Source organism: Larus michahellis, chromosome 15 (genome assembly GCF_964199755.1).
Source record: "Larus michahellis chromosome 15, bLarMic1.1, whole genome shotgun sequence".
Classification (NCBI taxonomy): Eukaryota; Metazoa; Chordata; class Aves; order Charadriiformes; family Laridae; genus Larus; species Larus michahellis.
The window spans coordinates 10,191,136-10,211,791 of NC_133910.1; the positions used below are offsets into that span (position 1 = coordinate 10,191,136).

General features: G+C 42.3%; 2 protein-coding genes across 5 annotated transcripts in view; one reads left to right on the forward strand and one right to left on the reverse strand.

Annotated features, from left to right (window-relative positions):
* Positions 1-12,276, reverse strand: part of RABGAP1 (RAB GTPase activating protein 1) — a 76,143-nt gene extending 63,867 nt beyond the window's left edge. For both annotated transcript variants that reach the window (XM_074608950.1, XM_074608949.1), the window contains exons 1-2: positions 12,169-12,276; positions 5,168-5,369 (exon numbers count right to left, since the gene is read on the reverse strand). In XM_074608950.1, coding sequence (XP_074465051.1) covers positions 5,168-5,317 — 150 coding nt within the window. In that variant the 5' untranslated portion in view covers positions 5,318-5,369; positions 12,169-12,276. The remainder of the gene's footprint in view (positions 1-5,167; positions 5,370-12,168) is intronic.
* A 9-nt stretch (positions 12,277-12,285) lies between these two features.
* ZBTB26 (zinc finger and BTB domain containing 26) lies at positions 12,286-20,480 on the forward strand. Of its 3 annotated transcripts, none has more exons than XM_074609000.1 (3): positions 12,286-12,357; positions 12,596-12,676; positions 14,887-20,480. In XM_074609000.1, exon 3 carries the CDS (start codon positions 14,897-14,899, stop codon positions 16,211-16,213), a length of 1,317 nt encoding a protein of 438 aa, XP_074465101.1. In that variant the 5' UTR covers positions 12,286-12,357; positions 12,596-12,676; positions 14,887-14,896; the 3' UTR covers positions 16,214-20,480. The 3 variants fall into 3 exon arrangements, with proteins under 3 accessions (XP_074465101.1, XP_074465100.1, XP_074465102.1); XM_074609001.1 differs by having other exon boundaries at positions 12,321-12,357; positions 12,991-20,480; XM_074608999.1 differs by having other exon boundaries at positions 12,287-12,676.
* The last annotated feature ends 176 nt before the right edge of the window (positions 20,481-20,656 follow it).

Here is a 20,656-nt window from a genome sequence, read left to right on the forward strand (position 1 = left end):
ATAACACCGGATCAGACAACAGAACACCTCCATGCACACATGGATGAGCCTTGCAATGAGTTAAATATACTATGAGCAAAAGATCAGATGTCACTTAAGTACTCTTACGCTCATTTCCACCAGGTGTGTCTCCGGAATAATTACAGTGAGATTAGAGATTTCTCACCCAAGTCTGAATTCTGATTTATGGTCATTTCTATTGCATCCCTAAATACAAACTTCTCCGTTCAGAGGGAAAAGGAAGAAACATGACGTTTACTTACTGTCTTCTCTTTCACATTCAGACCCATAATCTCCAACTAATTATCTGTATCTGCAGCCTCCATTTACATTGCACTAAAGGTGTAAACTGCATATTAGTTTTCTGGTGAAAAATAACTATTTAATATACAAGAATATTAACAAAGAACAGAAACCGCTGACCTGGAATTACTCTAGAATAGAGCAGAATACAATCCCTTTAAGAGAAACGAAAATAATCCCAGAACCCTATACTTCAGAAGAAAGTATGCAAAAAGTGAAAATCACAGGTAATGAAAAAATTAACAGGCACACAAGATCCTAGAGGCAGAAAGGACATAAAAAAAATAACCTAGTGAATGTTTTACAGGTTTTTTTTGTTGTTTAGATTCTGTAGCGAGATGTCTGTGCTCTTGCAACTCACGCTCAAACAGGAAGTATTTTTTTAGTATGGATTAAAATACATTCATGTGCTATCTGGGATCACCTGCCAGGAGTAGGACAGAATAACTGCCTTACTCAGCTGTACATCCACAGAAGTATCGGTAACCTGTAACTAGTTACAGGAATCCAGACATTTGCATGTCATCCCAATAATTTTAGTCTGCATGATTCATCATGGAAGCAATGAAAAGTCTTGCACAAGCATGTGGTCATCAACGGCATAATCCCTTGAAGTATCAAGTTTGTTATTCAGGTCTTTGCAGGCATTTGTCAGAAAGATGATGATGCACCATGTCACTTTACACAGTTCACGTTTTGCAACAAAATATAATGAATCAATTATAATGTCCTACCAGCCCCATTAAAGCCTATATATTAAAAGAAAATTAAACTTGTAGTTTACAGGATTTGTTTTCTATGAAACTTGAAGTTAAAATTCATTCTGGCAAAACCCCGCATCTCATATGCTTTTGCTCACGGTTATTAAACAGACTTCAGTTTGGGTGTGGGAAAGAAAGGTGAGGAATTTATATTCAGTGAAAATTAAATGTTGTAATGGTATTAACGTTAAATGTACATGAAAAATGTGCAGGATCATGATTCCATCAAGATTACATGCCAAAAAGTCTCAATGGTGATACACTGTATTTGGTAAAATAATCAGTATCATAACTTATAGGTACATATTAGCCTATAAAATATGATCTTGAAAATAAAAGTTCCTAAAAATAGTAGTGGCAGGTAAAACACAAGTCCAAGTTGTTTATGGTGTGACAGGAAATAGGCACGTAAAAAGAAAAAAAAAAGGTTCACAAATATTCTAAAACTTCATCATCAAAATCATCATTTAAAAAGTAATTTAAAAGAATCCCTCCAAGAAACCCTTCCTTCTCAGCCTAGACTACCCTCAAAAAAGAATTCTAAAAGACACAGCGAATAGACTTTTGGACTGGAGGAGCTCTGCTGTTCTCACTGCCCGAACAGTGAAGTGCCCCAAGCCAGCTGCCCAAGAAACGAGCCCAAACTAACACGAACTTCATGTCAACCAAAGTCTCTCACCTATAAATTCACCACATCGTGTGAACAGTGCACATTAAGATGTAAACATGTCTGAAACTTTGCTGCAACCCAAAAAAGCAGCACAAGGCAGCGTGACAGTGCAGCAGAACTAAGGGCAGAAAGGAAGAAGAAACTAGGTGGATCTAATAAATGCTTCATGTAGGTTTCCCTGAGATAGAGGAAAGAAACCATTTACCCTAGTCATTGTTTTCTCTGCTTCTCACAAACTAATTTTACTTAACCTCTAAACGAGGATGTAGCCTCGTTTAAAACTTCCTTCACAGCAACACGAGGGATTTATTAGAACTGTAGTTCATTGCCTTCTCCCGACGCATGTGCTGCTGGCCTCTGCTGAGAGAGGTCTCCTTGCACCGTGTAGTTCAAGAGCTCCCATTCTACACTGTGCTCCAGAAACAAGGCTTTCGTAAATCCAGCGCAGTCCCACTGGCAGTAGGCAAAAGCAGACACACAATACAGGAAAGCAGAGACAGCTAGCAAATTATATTTCTGGAAAACAATAACTGACAACCCCCTTTTAAATTGTTTGAACCATGTATTTCAGCACAGACAAAAAGCAAAAACACATTTATGAATTATGACCAACTGAAGAAAGAATATGGTTCATTAATTGCATTCAGAATAAATATTTATCTGGCTGGACTTGAAAAAGAACAAAAATAAAAACATGAGTTAATGCAGTCCACAGCACTATTACTTAAAACTATAGCACAGCAACAAATTTGAAGTGAGAGCCTTAGGTATGATGCACAAATTTCACATTCTGTCACAGTCAGCAAACACAAGCCTAAACTTCTAGCACCATCCTCAGACTGTGCTTAGCAAATGTAAGATCCTCAAATTGCTTCTCTAAAGCAGCAGAACATCAGAAAAAGACATCTGCTCAAATATGAACCCGAACTTATTTTCTGCTTTTCTTAGTGAGCACATCAACGCAAATGGGTTTTGAAATATACAAATTAACTTAGTTATAAATACCAAAGCAATTGCTTCTCCATGAAAAAACTCATCTCCTTTGTTCCTATGAAATACATTATCTCAGTTGTCATGTTGCACTGTTAATATCAATTTTCCATATACTGCCTAAACACTTTCAGATATCACTGTGACAGTACTTTTAAGATACCACCAACAACCTTCACAATTCCACTTATCCGTGCACACAGATAAAGTTTAATAATACAGTAAAACTGGATACTGAATTTTTGCAAGCTGAAAAAAAAAAAGGTAGCAAGAAAAAGCCATATTCTAGTGTAGCATCTCTCTTTTCTTGAAGAACAATTCCAAAAGACAATTTCTGTCCCTAAGATCAGCTAGAAAGTCTTCCCATTTCCTCTATTAAAAGTTTTCACCTCCTTAAGCAGAAGGAAGGAGGTTAACAGGCAGATCCCTGTATGGGAGAATTTAGACCGCACTGACGGCTTATCTAAGGTATAATGTTTCCATTAATCATTCAGCTCCCAGCCAATAACCAAACAGCACAGACTCTCCAACACTGGAATACCGAAAGGCTCAAGGTAAATCACTTTGTTCAAGGATTGTACTCAGTCTTGGCACCAAATTCATAAAGCAGCTTATCTTTAAGACCTGCAAAGCTCTGTGACATTCAGTGCCAAATCAAGGAACTGTATAACTTTATTTTACAATTGTTGGCGGTCAGCAGGCAGCAGTACTGATGTTGTTCTTTTCTCATCAAGAGAAACAGCCTACCTGTAGCCAGCATTTTATAACCGTTTTGGAAGGAAACACATGAGGAAAACTTAAGGAAAGTAAGTTTCAGGAGTCAGTTTGAAATTGATTAAGGATATTCTTCTCCGAAATAGTCTCAAGCTTTATGAAAAAGACATTACATACAAGTCTCTTCAATTTCTTTGATTGCACTACACAAGATACAGCGTGTCATACGAACACTGCAGGACGGCCACAAGGCAATCATTAGACCAGCAGTACAAACAGCTCCCATGCGGAGTGACAAGTGTTGCAGACTACAGCATTTCATGTTTCCAAATTTTCTTTGGAAATAACAGGACGGAATGGAAAATCTGGTTGCCCGTGTCTGTCTCCTGGGGTCTCAAATGATGCATCACAACTTTGGGAGCTAATCCTGTGCACTGCCACATAAGCACTCTTGGGGTAAGCACCACTATGGAGACTGTTCTGAATTCTGAAGTATTTATAGCTGCTGGTATTTGCAGCACCTAGAAAGACAAGCGTGAGGTTACAGTCTTTCAGCAGGTCTTGTAGATCACCGGCCTGATTGTTCAAGAAAATTTCAAATTTTTTTAGACTATCCTATGATGCGAAGAGGCAATCTTCTGCAATAGCAATAAAACATAAGTGAACATTTTTGCCAGATTAAGCAAAAGTAAGATCTTGAGACTCTCAACTAACAGAATTAGCTTGAAGTCCTATGTAAAAGAAAATAGCCACTATAACAGTATGTCTTGTCTAGGACTCAAAGGAATGCAAGAAAACCAACCAAAGCAGCTGGGAGGTAAAAGCAAGATGAGCAAAAGCATCAAGAAATGTTCAATAGAGTCTCTGTTACAACTGCTGCTAAGGAAAAGAGGAACACCCAGTCCAAAAGCCAGAACACGTTACTTTTTATCATCGTTAAAGACATTATTTTGAAGACATAAATGTGACTGTAGACTTCAGTCTGTTGTGATGGTGGAACATCTCTTTCCATCTCCCACAAAGAACACACTAACTCGACTCAACCGAAAAGATACGGTTTTCAACATATTAAAAGGATGGAATTTGGAGTGGCCACCTTACTTGTGTCACTTTGCTTAAAGACTGCTGAAATACAAACCGGGATGAAAGATTTTTAAGTAGCCAAAAAAAAAAAAAAAGGAGAGTGACAAGGGCCTCTTTTCAGAACAGCACTTTTAAAAGTTTAAAAGTGGGAAGATGTCAATGCCCTTCCACTTCACACAAGCCTACCACATAGGCTTGTATTCTCAGATTCATGCCAAGTTGTTAGTTGTAACTACACTTCTACGTTTCTTAAAGAGAACATTTCACATTGGGGAAAACTTTAATATATGTTTGAATTAACAAATATGGTCAAATCAAGTGTATGTTACTATTACTTTCTATCTGAAAGCTGTGATAAAATCACAGCTCCAAGTTCTTGACAGCCTGTTTCATCCTAAGCATTTCATGAAGGATTCTGCAAAGTGGGAAAAAACCCCACAGGTAGTGATGGAGAGAGCTCCTACTCAAAACCTAATTATCACCTCTGACATCAGCAAAAGTAATGCAGAAATTACTGGCAAAATCAATTCTTGAATAAGTTCTCCCTTCTGTCAAGTTTTCCACAATAAAGAAGTCCCTCTTTAAGCTCTCTACGGTTAGTTTGAGTTAGAAGAATAGGGAACAAACTCAGGTTATTGATTCTTACCTTCAGTCCTGTTTTTTCATCATCACTACCATTATTTGTAGATGGTGTTTCATCCCCTTGCCTGGAAACCAAGACAAAATCTTCACTGTTAAGAGTGGATACCGAGTCTGAAGAGACACTGATTTTTCCAACAGAAGCCTTGTCATCCATGACTTAAAAAGGAAGTTCGATTCATGAATGAGATTAAATATTTTATAAACTCCTGAAAAACAAAAATCATAGAAATACTTATATAAAACTTCATGCTAAAATGCTCAAACGTTTCTTTTCAGAAACCTGCTGACTAGTTATAAAAAGTAACACATCTGACAGCATCACCAAGTTCCAGCTCTTCTGCCAGTGTACACTCATGGCCCTGCTTTGATTTTGCCAAGAAATTAAGAGCACTGGTTTCCACAGCTCACAAAAGGGAAGTTAATAAATCTTTTAAAGCTTTTTGCAGTATTTCATGATTATGGCAGGCACCATTTTCTACACATAGCATAAAACAGGCCCTTGGAACATACACCATGCCTGCTGACAAAGGACTCGCATTAAGGCCAGAACTATAAAGTCTATTTACTTTCTTCAGATAATCTGTTTGCTTTCACCTATGTTCACGCAAAAGTTACTTTTGTAGCTATCAGAGCTCACTGCATGCTGCAGTCACATTCTTTTCCCCCAAAACAAGAGTTAAATCTAACTCTTGACATTTTGTGGTAAGGATGCTCTAAAACCTTGGGACATACACCATTTTATGAATCTATGCTGAATTTTCTGTACTGTAAGGAACAATAAAAGAAAAGACTTCCAAGAAGCAGGAAGAACAGTGTAGGCTGGATCAGTACTGAGAATCTGAGCCAACAGAGGATTTTAAAAAGCTGGAACTGGCACTGGGAGGCGTTTGAAGAAAGGAACAAAAGGTGAAGTTCAGCTGCACACCTTGAACTCTACAGCACAGATTCTCAGAATCCGTGGCTCAAAACAGACTGCCAGTGATAAAAATGGGTGATTAAATTTCCCAGAAACCCAAATATACCCTTATCACAACGGCTCGGCTCTTTACATACTCCCAAGCATGACCAAATCCAAGTGCTTTTTCAGCCTCAAGTTATGTCTCCCCTTCGGTAGAGCACTGTCCCAACCTGGCTTCCAACAGAGCAGCCACACAATGGAGAAACCTGGCACATCCACAAGCGCGGCTCATCGCATTCCTCACTAAACCAAGAACAATGCACCAAAAATAGCAAAGCCTGCTTTTATGTCTATCAATACCCTTCTCTCCACAGCCACCAATATGATTTGAAAACCTGCCAGGAGGACAACAATTTTTTTTTTCTCTCTAGGTTATTTTTAACCTGATTGCTTTCCCAACAGAGTCACTTTAGGGTCCTGAAACATGTTTCACTGGACAACTGAAGCAGCGTGCAAGAGAAAGAACGGATGTGGGTTGTTCATGAATAACATACATCTATGATGTTCGGGTTTTGTTTTTAAAAGCATGTAAGATACTTAGATACCCTTTTCAAAAAAACGTTTTAAGATCCACTGACTTTCAATGAGAACTACCAGCTGAGAAATTTAGATATTTTGTAAAGTTTTACCCACTGTATATGTCTATCTGGTACTACTCACATGTACCTTAAAGGTAGGGCAGATTCTTGTTTTTAAAGATGCTTTTGTTTAAAGAATTCATATTGAAAGATTTCTATAGACATTCCTTATTGCCCCTCTACCTAACACACAGATCATCTGAAAATGACTAAATCAAATATATTGAAACACAGACTAAAAATAAGCTTCAAACACTTAATATCCCTTTGGCTTTACTGTTTTCATTCAAACAGTGCAAACTCATCTGCCACACTAAGACAGCACAAGTAGAAAAACGGGCTTTGATCACAAGCAGCTGTAAAGATCATCTAAGCACGGATCAATTTAGCAATTTATTTTGATATAATGCATCTGTCTCGAAGTGTTAATTTCACCTATTTCCAAAATCTTTCAATCTGATACCTTTCACTGAGGTTAACTTCAATTAAAGACAAAGTATGCTGTGCTTTTGCGTACTACTTGTTTAGTAGCGTGGTGTAAACAGAGACCACACTTGATCCCGGAGCCCAGCAGGCTTGGCCTAACCCCTGCAGCAGTTTCATAATACAGAATTGCAACAGCAGAAGGTCCCAATTAGCCCAACTTTGCCAACCTTCTGTTGAGCAAAAGTCTTACTGAAATTACACAAGATAAGAGAGCACAGGAAAGGGGACAAGTAGCAGACTACTGTAAGCTTTTGTTTATTAGTGATGTATCAGCAAGCAAGGCTCGATTACCCAGCTGCGCTGGAATCAGCCACAGAGGTTGATCAGATTAACGCTCAAATAGTGGAGGTGCAAAAGCACAGGCTTAAAATATTAAAAATGCTACAATACTACCTGAAGTTAACCAAAAATTCCTTAATCCCATACTTTACTTTGCATGTATTTTATTTCCTCTGGTCCTTGCTGTCACTTTGTTCCATGCAGACTGGAATCATGGACCATTTTACCTGAATCAGAAAACTCACGTTGAAGGAACTCAACAAGAGAAAGTCTACGAGCTCATTAAAACATGGGCCAGCCTGGAAGGGCACACATCAAAGACCAGCAGAGCAATTACCTGTGGCAGGCTTATGACTCCTCTGGAATCAAAACGCAAGAACAAACAGCAGCAGTGACAGTGCTCTTTAGTAATACCTGCAACTTGTCTAAGAACTGAAGGTTTCTGTTCTCACAGTTTAAGAGTGGTAGGAGAAAGTTTTAATGTTTCTCAGAATAAGTCAACGTCTCATCCTTTAGAAGGAAAGAGACTTTCCTTTGTTTCAACATAAATAAAATAGGAGCTTTTGAATTCAGCATACTTTAGTTCCTGACAAAAAACTACACACAATAATGTAGTATTAGCCTCAAGGGGTCTTTACACCTCTACAGGAGACGGAGTGTCTAGGTAAAACGTATACTGAGGCAAATTTTTATTAACTTATTTCTTTGCTTGCCTGTGTAATTAAATGGGTATCCTGGCCTCTCCTCACACAAAAGACCACTGGAAAAAGCTGCAAAATGAGAAAAGGCAACACGGCTGGCTCTTGGGTCACTGCTTTCAGTTTTATTTAAAATTCTAATTCTCAGTGCAATTCACCTTCACTCTATGCTTGCTGTTGCTATACAGCGCCAGTGCAAGAATCAAACTATCTTTTTTAAAAGTGTTCTTTTTTTAATCTTTAAAGCAACCAAACAACAGTAGCAACATACCTTACTCTCAATTCAAGATAATGTGCAAAGGAACAGCAAAGGCACCATTCACCGTGCTAAAATCTCAAACAACTGGAAAACAAACCTATCAAAGTTCAAGATTAGTTACATAGATTTACAAAACATTTACCCTTTACTTTCCTATCCTCCCCCGAGTAGTTGGCACCTGACCTGCAACTCGTGATCAAAATTTTCCTTGTTAAGTACTGCCAGGATGAATTTAAAAGAGCTTAAAGCAAACAGTATATAAAAAAGAAAACCAGAAACCCTTCTATTTTATATTACTGTAATAGACTGAGGCTTGAATGCCACCTTGAGACACGCGCAACAAGTGAAGCAAAGCACTCGTAACTACGGCTGGTCTCACTCCATTTCCAAGGGGCACCCATTTTCCAAGTGTTTAGAACATCCACAGCCACACAAAAAGCCAGAGGGTGAGCAGAAAAATCAATGTTCCAGCTGTGAACTTCTCAGACTGCTTAAAACAGCAGTTACCTTTAAGTCAACAGCAGACATAGCAGCCTTTGCGCTGAATTCAGAGGGGAATACAACACACAATACAATTAAGTCTTGGGTTTCCAGGGCAGAAAAGAGAATGAGCATGAAAACAGGTATGCGAACTAGAGAGGAAAGAGATTTTCCCCCCCCTTCATATCTTTCTCAGCTTTTGTACTTCAGCAGCAGCTCCTATAGCGACTCCACAAAGTTACTGTATATCTGATGAAGAATGCACCAGATATAGAAGAACAATAGTGGAATATTAACTAAATTACTGAAGAATAATATAATACTGAAGAATAGTATAATTCAAGAAGCTACCTTGAACAACAAAGTCGTAAAGCTTGGCATGCAACGTATATCCTCTATCTCCTAAAATATAAAACCATCTAAGTATAATGTTAAAAAAATAGAAAACAAGAAGGTAGCACACAGCCAAGACACTGAGGTTACTGATTCAACGCAAATTGATTCACCGAAAATAACATATATTCTGTTTCTATTCCGCTGGCTTTATGCATAGCTTAACAATAATAACCATTACTGTTCCATTTAATCATGCAAAGTTCTACTTTCTTAGTTTTCATCATTAGCATCTTAGTGTGGGTGAAAAGTGGAATTTGCAGCAGAATTCAGCAGCTTTGCAAAGCTGTGTTATGATAAATAAGCCAGCATTCTTTAGGATTCTGAGCTCTTTACAGTCTTTGACATTTGTGAGTTTTTTTACCTTTGCAATTCACATAGTGTACACTTATTGTTTTAAAAATACACAGTGAGTCCTGACAAAAGCCTGGAAAATGCTGCAGCCCAATGCCATCATTAGAGGTGGTTGTGCCAGCTGTTTCAGTCTGAGCAGCATAAGAAGTGTAAGAGCAAAAGTGATGTCACACCAACAGACATGCGGGAACGGAGCTGTGGTTTGACTTTTTCTGAGCACGTACCCACCACCCATATTTTATTGCAGCTTTGGGGAAGAAAAAAAAAAAACAAAACAAAAACATACAAGAAAGATCAATCACTAGCAACCTTTCTCTTCTCACATATCCCATTACTAGTCTGCATAATCATATGTTCGATATTTACCCACCTTCCCTGTGCAACACACACTCTCAAATGCAAAGAGATGTATTTTGCATTCAAAATGAAGCAAGAAAGCCAGTGGAATACTGCATGTGAAAATACAGAGTTAGGATGACTAGAAAGTCGCGACTACAACACCAACTTTTCTGTTCATTTTAGAATACACTACCAGCCACAGATGTTGCCATTATCCTCAAGAGCCAGGAAAAATTATATTTATTTGGAGATAATGCTGCCTCAAATTTCACCCTCCCTCCTCTTTTCAAGAGCGGAGGAGCGCAGAACTCAGGAAGCTGAGTGAATCATTAGACATTGTATGCAAAACCAGGAACCAGACAAAACACAAGAGCCAAATTAATGCAATCTTTGTTAACAGTCCTTCACAGATCCACAGTTATTGGCAGCATAATTTTGCTTTTAATCTTAATTTGAACTATCTGCTCAGAGGACAAAACTCTAATCTTAGGCTCCTGTAATAAGTGAATTCTCCAACCCCAGAAACACGCAGCAGGTCCTGGGAAACCGTGGTTTATAAAAGAAATGCTGACACTGCCTTAGTGAGCCCATCACAAGAATGTCACTGGAATGAATTAACTATGAACGGGTGGTTCATCCATGCTCAGCGGCTGATGCTCCACCAGCATCGGGGACATCTATGTGCTGTCTGCACAGGGGAGCGGGACATGCAGGACACAACACGGGCTGGATGCTGAGATAAAGGCAGTGCAGCCAGAGGCTAAACAAACTCTGAAGAGGATGCTCTGTAGACTCTGGAGCTCCTCTCTCATTAGGATTCAAACAGAAACAGTCATGCTCACCAGACAAACACAGCACTTTAAAAATATGCTATGAAAGAAGTGAAAAAATGAGAGTTACATTCAGTGCATGCTACTAAAAGCTGTCTGCACTTGGATTTGGAAAACGAAAGGAAACCCCTATGCCAAACTCCATTTGTTAATTTGTTTACTATGTACACAAAACTAAGTTTGCTCAGTCCTTGACCTTTTAATGTTAAGTAGAGACCTTTAAAAAGAATACAGTGTTTCTGTAATTTAATGAGCAATGGGGAAGTCCATGCAGTTACGCATTTTTTAAATAGCCAAAAATCTCAGAAATACCATGAAGTTGTACTTTAACAAAACATGTAAGTAGAATAAAATTGGAAATATAGATCAAGCTATATCTGTATATAAACAGCACAGGTAAGGAATACTTGATCTCCGACTTGTATCTAAGAAATAAACATGATCTTCTCCCTCTCTCCAAACCTCCCCTGAAACGCCTGGAAGAGGCAAAACTACACAGATGAAAACTACAAAGTCTACTTCTACCAGTTCGATTTTCACGTAATTTTTGCTGATACCCATTGTTAAACTACTTAGCGCAGTCTGTTTGTTTATACTTAATTTTCATCCCTAACTGACACAATCAGCCCTTAAAAATTATCGTCTGGGGATGTTTTAAGTGAAACAAACGTGTCCTTGCCAACAGGAAGGAAAAAAACCCGAGCAAAACACCGAGGTTACAGTATGTAAACCAAATAAAGATTTCTGGACGCAATTTTAGGCCACATTTTAAGATACACCTGGAAGCAACAGGCAACAACCGACACAGCTAAGCCACGGTGCGGAGAGCAGCCACCGGGCTGGTACATCATCGTCAGTCCCGAGGGAGCCCAGCGCAGCCCGGCACAGGACGGCCCCGCCGCGGAGCGAAGCCCGGCGGCCCCGGTACGGGAACACTGGCGGGTTTCTAGGCTGGAGCAGCGAGGCGAGTCCCTCCCGTCCCCCCACCGGGAGCCAGGGGAGCTGCCGAGGACAGACACGCCAGCGCCCGGCCCGGTGCGAACCGGGGCGGCCTCACAGCCCCGCTGCTGCCGCCGCCACCCACGCCGAGGCCGCGGCCGCCGGTAGGAAGAGGGGGCGGAAGGACACTGCACCGGGAGGGAGACACGGCTGGAGGATAGGGACGCGCCGGTAATGGGGTACAGAACGGCCGCCAGCTCCCGCACGCCTCTCGCCGGTCAGGGGCGGGGAGCGACGGTAAAGCCCCGGAGCAACCAGCACCTGGGAGGGAGCGCGGCGGCAGGCGAGAGGCGGCCCGAGGGCGGAGGGACGGGGCGGACGAGACCCCGCCGGCAACACGAGCCCCACCTACCCCGGCTACCGCCGCCGCCGCCGCCTCCCGGTGCCGGGCCTGGGCCGCCGCTGCCGCCCACCACGTGACCGGGCGGAGAGGGCGGGCGCCCCGCCAGGCGCTTCCGGGTGCGGGGCGGAGGGCGCACGAGCGCTTCCGGCGGCCGAACAATGCGGTTCCGAGTCGCCGTCCTGGGCTGCGGCGGCGGCTGTAGGTCCCGGCGGGCCGGCGGGGCGCGGGCGGCGGCCCTGGAGCGGGCCCCGGAGCGGGCCGCGCCTCCCGCTACCCCCGCCAGCCGGGTTCGGAGAACGGCCCGGCCCGGCCGGGGGCGCGGCGGGTCGCGGGGCCGGCCGGGGGGCGCGGCTGGCGGCCGGGCCCGGCCCGGCGGTGGGGCGGCGCGACCCCAGGCCCGGGCGGCGGCTTACGGCGGCTCTCCTCCCCTCTCTAGGTCCGTAGCCGGAGGCCGCGGCGGGCGCTGCGGTAGGAGCGGCCGCGGGTGCCAGCGGGGGGACGCGGCCCGGCGCTACAGGTACCTGCCCCGTCCTTCCCGCGGGGCCGGGGAACGGGGCGGCGGGGCCGGGGCGGGCGGGCGCGGACAGCCGCCTCCCCGCCTTTGCAGAGGAGCTGGCGTTTGGGTATTGTTTTGAAAAGCTACGCCTGCTCTCGGCTGAGCTGTCCCGGAACATCGTTGTCCCGGTTACCGGCTGAACGGGAGTCGGGCCCAGTCCGCTGCCCTCCCGAGAAGGGAGCCAGGGGCGTGTGTGGTGGCTCTTGCGTCTCGGAGAGCGGTGGTAGTGGAAACTGAACCTGTGCCAAGGCAAGTCACTTCTTTTCTGTTTTCAGCCTCTCTCGTGATGTGTGCTGAGCGGCGGGGGTGGCTGTGCCTGGCTCACAGCATCCCCGTGGCACCGGCACTTCCACCACGCTTGTACCATATAGCCCCAACGTGGGAGGAAAAAGCAGGCTCACAAGTAGAGTTCTTTCATTTCCAAGAGAAAACACAAAAAGAAACCATTCAATAATGCCTGAAATTCACTGAAGGCACTTCACGATGATCTGTCGCTACCGATTATATTTGCCAAAGGCTATTGCTTCATAAAATTAAACTTTTTGTCCTAGAAATGGGGGTGAGTCAGGCAGTACTGAAGACGGGATGGCTGAGAGATTGTCAGCTCTACTTTCTGTAGATTCAGCAGAATTGGGCGTACTGCAGAATGATGCTACCCCTGTTTCCAAACTTTGTGATCCCTTGTTTCTGAAGGCTTTTGAAATCCTTTTCTGGCTTTTGCATGCCATACACTGGAAGATATACTTGAGGGACTTGAGTACTGAGGAGGCCGAGTCTCCAGATGATGTCCGATCAGCAAACTGAAACAAGCCTGATTATCAACAGATACTTCTAAAAATGTTCTTCTTTACACCCTTGTCCTGTGTATTAATTCATTTACAGTAGGCACGACTCCATTTCCTGGTGTGTACACTGATCCGATATTTCATGCCCCAAGAGAGCAGTATCTGCTTTTATCTGTAAACTTCAAAGCTTCCTTTCAAGCTTTATGTGGTGTTTGTAATAGTTGTGAGGTGTAAGTTTTGCTTTGTTATTTTATCTCACCAAATCTTGCATCATTTAGTCTCCTGTGATTTCTTCACTTCCTGCAATCCCAGTTCTCTGGCAGGATTGCGTGAACAGTGTTTCATCGAGAATCAGTGTAGTCTTATAAATCCTTAAAAGAACTGTTGAAAGACAAAAGATTGATACTTGTTTTGTGGAAGATCCACTGTTCTTCATTCCAAATACTATCAAATAAAAACAAATTTCCTAGAGGGGTGATCTTCCAAAGAAGAAGACAAGAAACAAGACTTCTGACATTGACGAGGTATTCCAAACTGGGAGCTACAAGGCATGATTTATCCAATGAGGGGCCAGACAGAAGACTTTTTTTCAGTGAACTTTTTTTTTTTAAAAAAAAACAAACAAAACCAACACACAGCAAACCAACCCCCGGAAAAAAACCTTAAAAAACCTTAAAAGACAATCTAAAATGATGCATTAAACCCAGTGCTGCGGATATCGCAAAGCTTGTGTAGTCCTTCCTGCTAAAAGTCTGGCTTGTTGAAATTACAGTTACTGCCAGTGAGATGTGTCCTCTATCCAATTGTGGAGTGTCCTAGAAGAACTGCAGCTGTTGTGCCTGGGCTGCAACTCTTACGAGTATACAATAGAGGCAGAAGGTTAAGAGGGATGTTTGTATGTCTGGCAAGTGCTGGCTTCTGTCTCACCTTGAATTCATTTGTCATGAAAGCTATTTAGGCATTAAAGGAAATCGAGAACCAAAAGCTAAAGGAACGTCATTGTTATGTGGTAAAGACAAAATCTCTGCGTAACGAGAACTAAGGCTGCTAAAAATACTTCTGTGGTTTCCCTTTAAATTGCAGACAAGTACTGTGGAAAACTTCTTAACTCTTTAGGATACTGCTTCAGGAGAATTTCTGTCTTGTCACCTCTACTTTATAGTCAAGCTGCATTAAATTAAAAAAAGGTAGAAGATATTGTAAGGCGAGGTGTAAACTTGATTGTTTTTTTTCTTTTAACTTGTAACAGACTTTAGTATTTATCTAGCATAAAACATAACTTCTGATTAAATGCACACTTTATCTTATTACTTTAGACCCTTCTAATTTGCATTTTAGAAAACAAAAAAGTTCTCACTTGTTTTTTTTCTTGCTGCTTTTCCTTAGGTGTGCCAAAATGTCAGAAAGATCAGATATTCTTCACTTCAAGTTTGACAATTATGGGGATTCGATGTTACAGAAAATGAACAAACTGAGGGAAGAAAACAAATTTTGTGATGTTGTGGTCCATATAGATGACGTTGAAGTTCGGGGGCATAAAATAGTATTTGCTGCTGGCTCTCCCTTTTTAAGAGATCAGTTCTTACTAAATGACTCCAGAGATGTAAAAATCTCTATCCTGCAGAGTTCGGAAGTGGGGAGGCAGCTGCTTCTGTCCTGTTACAGCGGCATTCTGGAGTTCCCTGAAATGGAACTGGTAAACTACTTGACTGCCGCGAGCTTTCTGCAGATGAGCCACATTGTTGAGCGATGCACGCAGGCCCTCTGGAAGTTTATAAAACCGAAGCAGCCACTGGAGAGCAAGGAGTGTGAACAGCAAAGTGACTCCTCTGAGCTGAAGGACCATCAAGGAGACGATGACTCTCTGCAGCAAGATTCGCCTTGTATTCAACCTTCAGAAGACAGTATGGACATGGAGGATAGTGATATTCAGATCATCAAGGTGGAGTCCATTGGGGAGGTAACAGAAGTTAGGAACAAGAAGGATCAGAACCAGTTTATATCTTCTGAACAAACTGCACTGCATTCCTCAGAGCCTCAACACTTTCTTATCAACTCCACTGTTGAAAACAGAGCAAGTGAAATAGAGCAAAACCACCTCCACAACTATGCCCTTTCGTATGCTGGCAGCGATAACATCATTCTGGCCTCTAAAGATATGTTTGGGCCTAACAACCGAGGTATAGACAAAGGCCTCCAGTGGCACCATCAGTGTCCAAAGTGCACAAGAGTATTTCGGCATCTGGAAAACTATGCTAATCACTTAAAGATGCATAAACTATTTATGTGTCTACTCTGTGGCAAGACATTCACTCAGAAAGGCAATCTCCACCGGCACATGAGAGTGCACGCAGGCATCAAACCGTTCCAATGTAAGATCTGTGGGAAAACATTCTCTCAGAAATGTTCCTTACAGGACCACCTCAACCTGCACAGTGGGGACAAGCCCCATAAGTGTAACTACTGTGACATGGTTTTTGCGCATAAACCCGTTCTGAGGAAACATCTTAAACAGCTACACGGTAAAAATAGCTTTGACAATGCCAATGAAAGAAACGTTCAAGACATAACCGTGGACTTCGATTCCTTCACATGTAGCGCTGCTACAGACAGTAAGGTCTGTCAGCAAGGTGATGCAAGCCAGGTACTGGATGCAGGGAAGCTGCCTCAGGCTGTGCTCAGTTTAAGAAATGATAGTACCTGCGTCAATTAAGCAATTAAAAACAGCCCTTTGCAGGGATCGTGACTGAGAGGAGCAAAGAGTTGGTTTGGGCTCTTACCTAAACTAGTGGTATGCCCTGAAAGGCTATGGATGGATGGATGGATGGCAGGTTGGATTGCAAAACCTGGCAGGTCTTCAGCCATCGTTCATAGTCTTACTTGATATTTTCTGTGAATAGCAATCTTCCTTCAGGTTTCTTTCTGTGTCTCTACTGTGGATTATGGGGTTAATTGTTTCATTTCTCTCTGATTAGGAGACTCAAGACTAACACCTTTTGAAAGACTGTTGCTGTGGGCTGCAAGTAAACCATCTGCTGAACAGTTAGAGGCCTCTCTGTGTCTGGGCAGATGGAGGAAAGAGCAAAGAGGACAAGTCTGTGAGATAACCCAATTATATTTTTTTTAAAGCACTGGATAACTGAAAGCACTCCATACAGTTAAATTTAAACTTACCTCTTAAAATTATCTTTCTCTGATCTTACCCCTAGACCCCTACAGTTGAAATGAAGTATTTTTGTGTCACTTTTTTGCCCTTTCTAAACTATTTCAAGAAACTTCTGCTGCCAGTCAACGCTATCTTAAAAGCTCTCAGGGTTTTTAACCTCGACCTGCATTATGAAAAGATAAAACCCTAAATGATTTGGCAGGGTTAGCTGATCATTGCATAGAACTGTTCAAAATAAGAATAAATTGCAGCTCTGGAATGTGAGAGGCCAGTGCCTGGAGTGCAAGTATGACCTACTTCCTTTGCTGTCATACCTAGGATTTTTAAAGGGCACTTACCATTGTATGTGCTAAGATAAGCTAAACACTTCAAAACTAAAAATCAGCATCCATCTTCCATAAATTTTGCATCACATAAACCACAACAATTGTTGGTTTTAGGGCAAAGCTGGAGTGGAAAAATAATTGCTTTTTGACACTGTGAAAACGACCTGTTTTAAAAGCTGCAATGTATAACAACTCCATGCTTTGCTTTTTTTTTTTCCCTTTTTTTCCCCCTTAGTTCTTGTATATCTCTCCTTGATAAGGGCCGCAGTCAGTTAACTTGAAAAAAGAAACAAAAATACCTGCCATAAAAACATTAACAACATGAAGTTTTTTGATTTCTTGGACATTCAAATAATAGTTTGGTTTTGGTTTTTTTTAAGTGACCTGCATAGTTCATGACCATTAGTGTTTTACAGAGCCTAGGGTGAGGTACAGGTAGCACAATTTCCATAGGTTAATATACAGCTATTGACTGTACTCAGCAATACCTCTTGTATACCGCCTTAAACATCAAATGTAGCGGGAATGGCATGTTAATTGGGATTTTGGGATTATACCATATTGCTTCTCAAAAGTGCCGTGGAATTATCCGCATCCCAATCAGGCTGAAAGAAACTAATTTATCTGAGGAACACCATTCCCAGTAGAACAGCACTCTTATTACATTGAAGTGTAGCATAGACTAATAATCAAATGGCTGATCCTCGGTAGAGAACTGCTGTTTGTATTTGGAATAAGTATTTCTTCCAATGCAGCTCTTTTCCACAAGGTTTGCCGTGAGGCTGAGATTATGCTTCCTACCTAAAAGTAGTACTGTTTGTGTGTTTGAATGATGGGGTGGGGGTGAAAGGCTGCTATTGTATGGTTAAAAATGCTAAACAGGTATGACCAAAGGTGTGCTAGTGCAAAAAATGTTTTGTATGTAATTATCAAAAGTTGGTCTTGCTCTTCATATATGTGTGTTGTAGAAGCCAAGATTTCCTTATGCAGACATTACACTGATGGACGATAAAAAGTGTTAATGTTGCAGAACATTTTCAGAAATCCACATACTTTCAAGTAGAAAAGCAAGGTGATTCTGTGAATCGGTTTTTGCAATTGAGTTCTTAAACTACTGTACTTGACTGTTACATGAACTATTAGATGGACAGCTATGAAGTAAGCAATTGAAATGGAGTCAGGGCATTACATATTTCAAGTTGTAGCAAATATATTTAGGTCTAAAATCTAACTATTTGGAACGTTTTAAAATTATTGTTCAGGTTCCTGGGGCAGAAAATAGGCACGGGAAGAAAAACTGTTTTTCCTCTTAAAGCTACCCACTTTCAGAGTCGTTTTGAGGTAAAACTGACTGTGACAGTTGCATCTGACACTTGCATTCTGTCTTCAGGCAGAATCTTCTGTATTGTTCAAACATTTTGATAATAATCTATTATTCACTATATGGAAGGAAGTTCTAGCACTAACGTCAAAACGAAGATAGACATGGAGAATAAGAGCTTGCAGAGCCAGGTCAACGTGCTGTAAGGGACTAGTGAATGATCTAACCAGATGTGAATATGGACACAATAAAGAAAATGGTCTTCTGCCAGAGAAAGGAATAAAACTGTACAAATGCTAGAAAAAGTGGCAGCAAGATGGACAGTATTGAAAGCTTTGTCTGTCTGAGAAGTTTTTTTTCTGTGGCATCATGAAGCTGTAACATTACTGCAAGGAGAATACAGCTTGTTGAAGTAGCTGTGGGTGACCTGAAGCTGATACGAAGAGACAAGGGATTTCCTAAGAAACAAAAAATGATTTGGTCGAGTTATATAGGTTTTCAGCCCACCCTGTGCTGTGGAAATGTCAGTGTCTGAGAAGACTGAGACTGCTGTCTGTTCAATTAAAAGGTTGCTTGTGGTCGTTTGGCGAGACTGTGGCAGAAATAAATAGGAAAAAGCAGAAATGAAGAAGACTGCTTCTTCAATGAAAATGGACGCATCTGTTGGATGAAAAGTGACTTCTTGCTAATGTTTGTGCTTTTGGCCTGGCAAAAGGGTGCAGACCAAAAGGTTTATGCAGGAGACAGTTGCATGACTCCAGAAACACTGGAGATCTGAGGGCACGACGCCGATGGCACGATGCAAAGTGCACTTGGTGGTAGAGTTCATCTAAGACTTGCCCCTATATGGAACAGACAAGCGAAGAGTATAAAAGAGGTATTAGAAAAGAAAAATCTGGCTAATGCTTCTTCTCTGAATTACAGATTAAAATGGAGTGAGAATTATTATAAATGGAATATACAGAGGCAGCTTGATTATAGAATAAGATGAACTTAATTGTCCATGTATGTAAATTGTTGTCTTCATTGCAGTGTTCCGATTAGTGAAAGACTAGATCCATTGGTTGTTGCTACTGATGCTGCATATTCAGATGAGGACTATGGCAGTTATCATAATCTGTGTTAATGTGTAGAATACTATTTGCTGGTAAGTGGATAGTCTCACAATTTAATGTGCTGTACAAGTTCCTGCATATCCTAAAAATAACTGAAGTCTATTACAAAAATATTTTAATAACTCCTTGAATATATTAGGATTTTTTTTTATGTTGGCATTTTATTTATTTATTTTATATAGAAGAGGAGAATCGTAGAAGTCTTAGATTTACCAGAGGTTTAGGTTCACCGCTTTTCTGAATGGTGGTAGCTTGTGTAGCATGTGTTCCTGCAGCATACGGTGCAGCTGCACAGCCTCCTGTATAGATCAGGGATGAGTCTTTCCTTAATTTATTTTTCTTTTAGAAGACATGTTTTGCAAGTTAGTAACTGATAAAACTGAAGTGTCATTCTTTTTCTCCCCTAGCTTTTTGGCAAAACTTAAGCTATCTGCCGCTGAATTTTTGTTGAAATAATTTCAAAATTGTGTGGGGCTGATTCTGGTTCGAGTCATTGGGAGGAGTAAAGGTGAGGAGGGAGAATCAAATGTGATACAAACTGAAACTGTTGAAAAAATCCTAAAGTCACGTTAAATCTTGATTTTTTTTAAAAACCAAGGGAGGAAACTAGCTGGCCCTCCTGACTTGGTAAGGGTTGGGAAGGCAGAACGGACGTTTTTCCTTTGAGATTGTATAATCGATGGACTGAGCATTAGCTACCTCTTCAGTGACTGGGCAAAAGTCTCATCCTACGTGTGATTACCAAAGCAGGCGGGTCGGCGGCTGTCGGCGCAGCTCCCTCCCCGCTCCGGGGCCGGAGAGGAGCCGGCTGCCCGTCCCGGTGCCGGGGCATGGCGGCGCGCCTTTCCCTCGCTGAGGGCGCCCGCCCCCGCGGCGGGGCGCGGCGGAGCCCCCGGGCAGCCGTTCCTCCGAGATGCCTTACGGGGGCGGCGACCCCGGGCCGATACGTTGCTACCTCTACCGGGCGCTTGGCGAGGCGCGGCGCGGTGTCCCCCGGCGGCAGCCGCTGTAGCAGTGCCGAGTCTTCTAATAAACGTGCTGCTAACTCTGTCTCCCGCCGCCTCTCATTTCCCGCCGCGGTAACGGCGCACGGGGGGCCGCGCCGGAGCCGCTTCCGGCGCCGCTACCGGAAGGGGCGGCCGGGCGGGGGGAAGCGCTTCCGGGGCGTTGCGGTACCGGCGGCGGAGTGCGCACCGGCTGCGGGGACCGGCCGGGCCGCGGCCGGTGA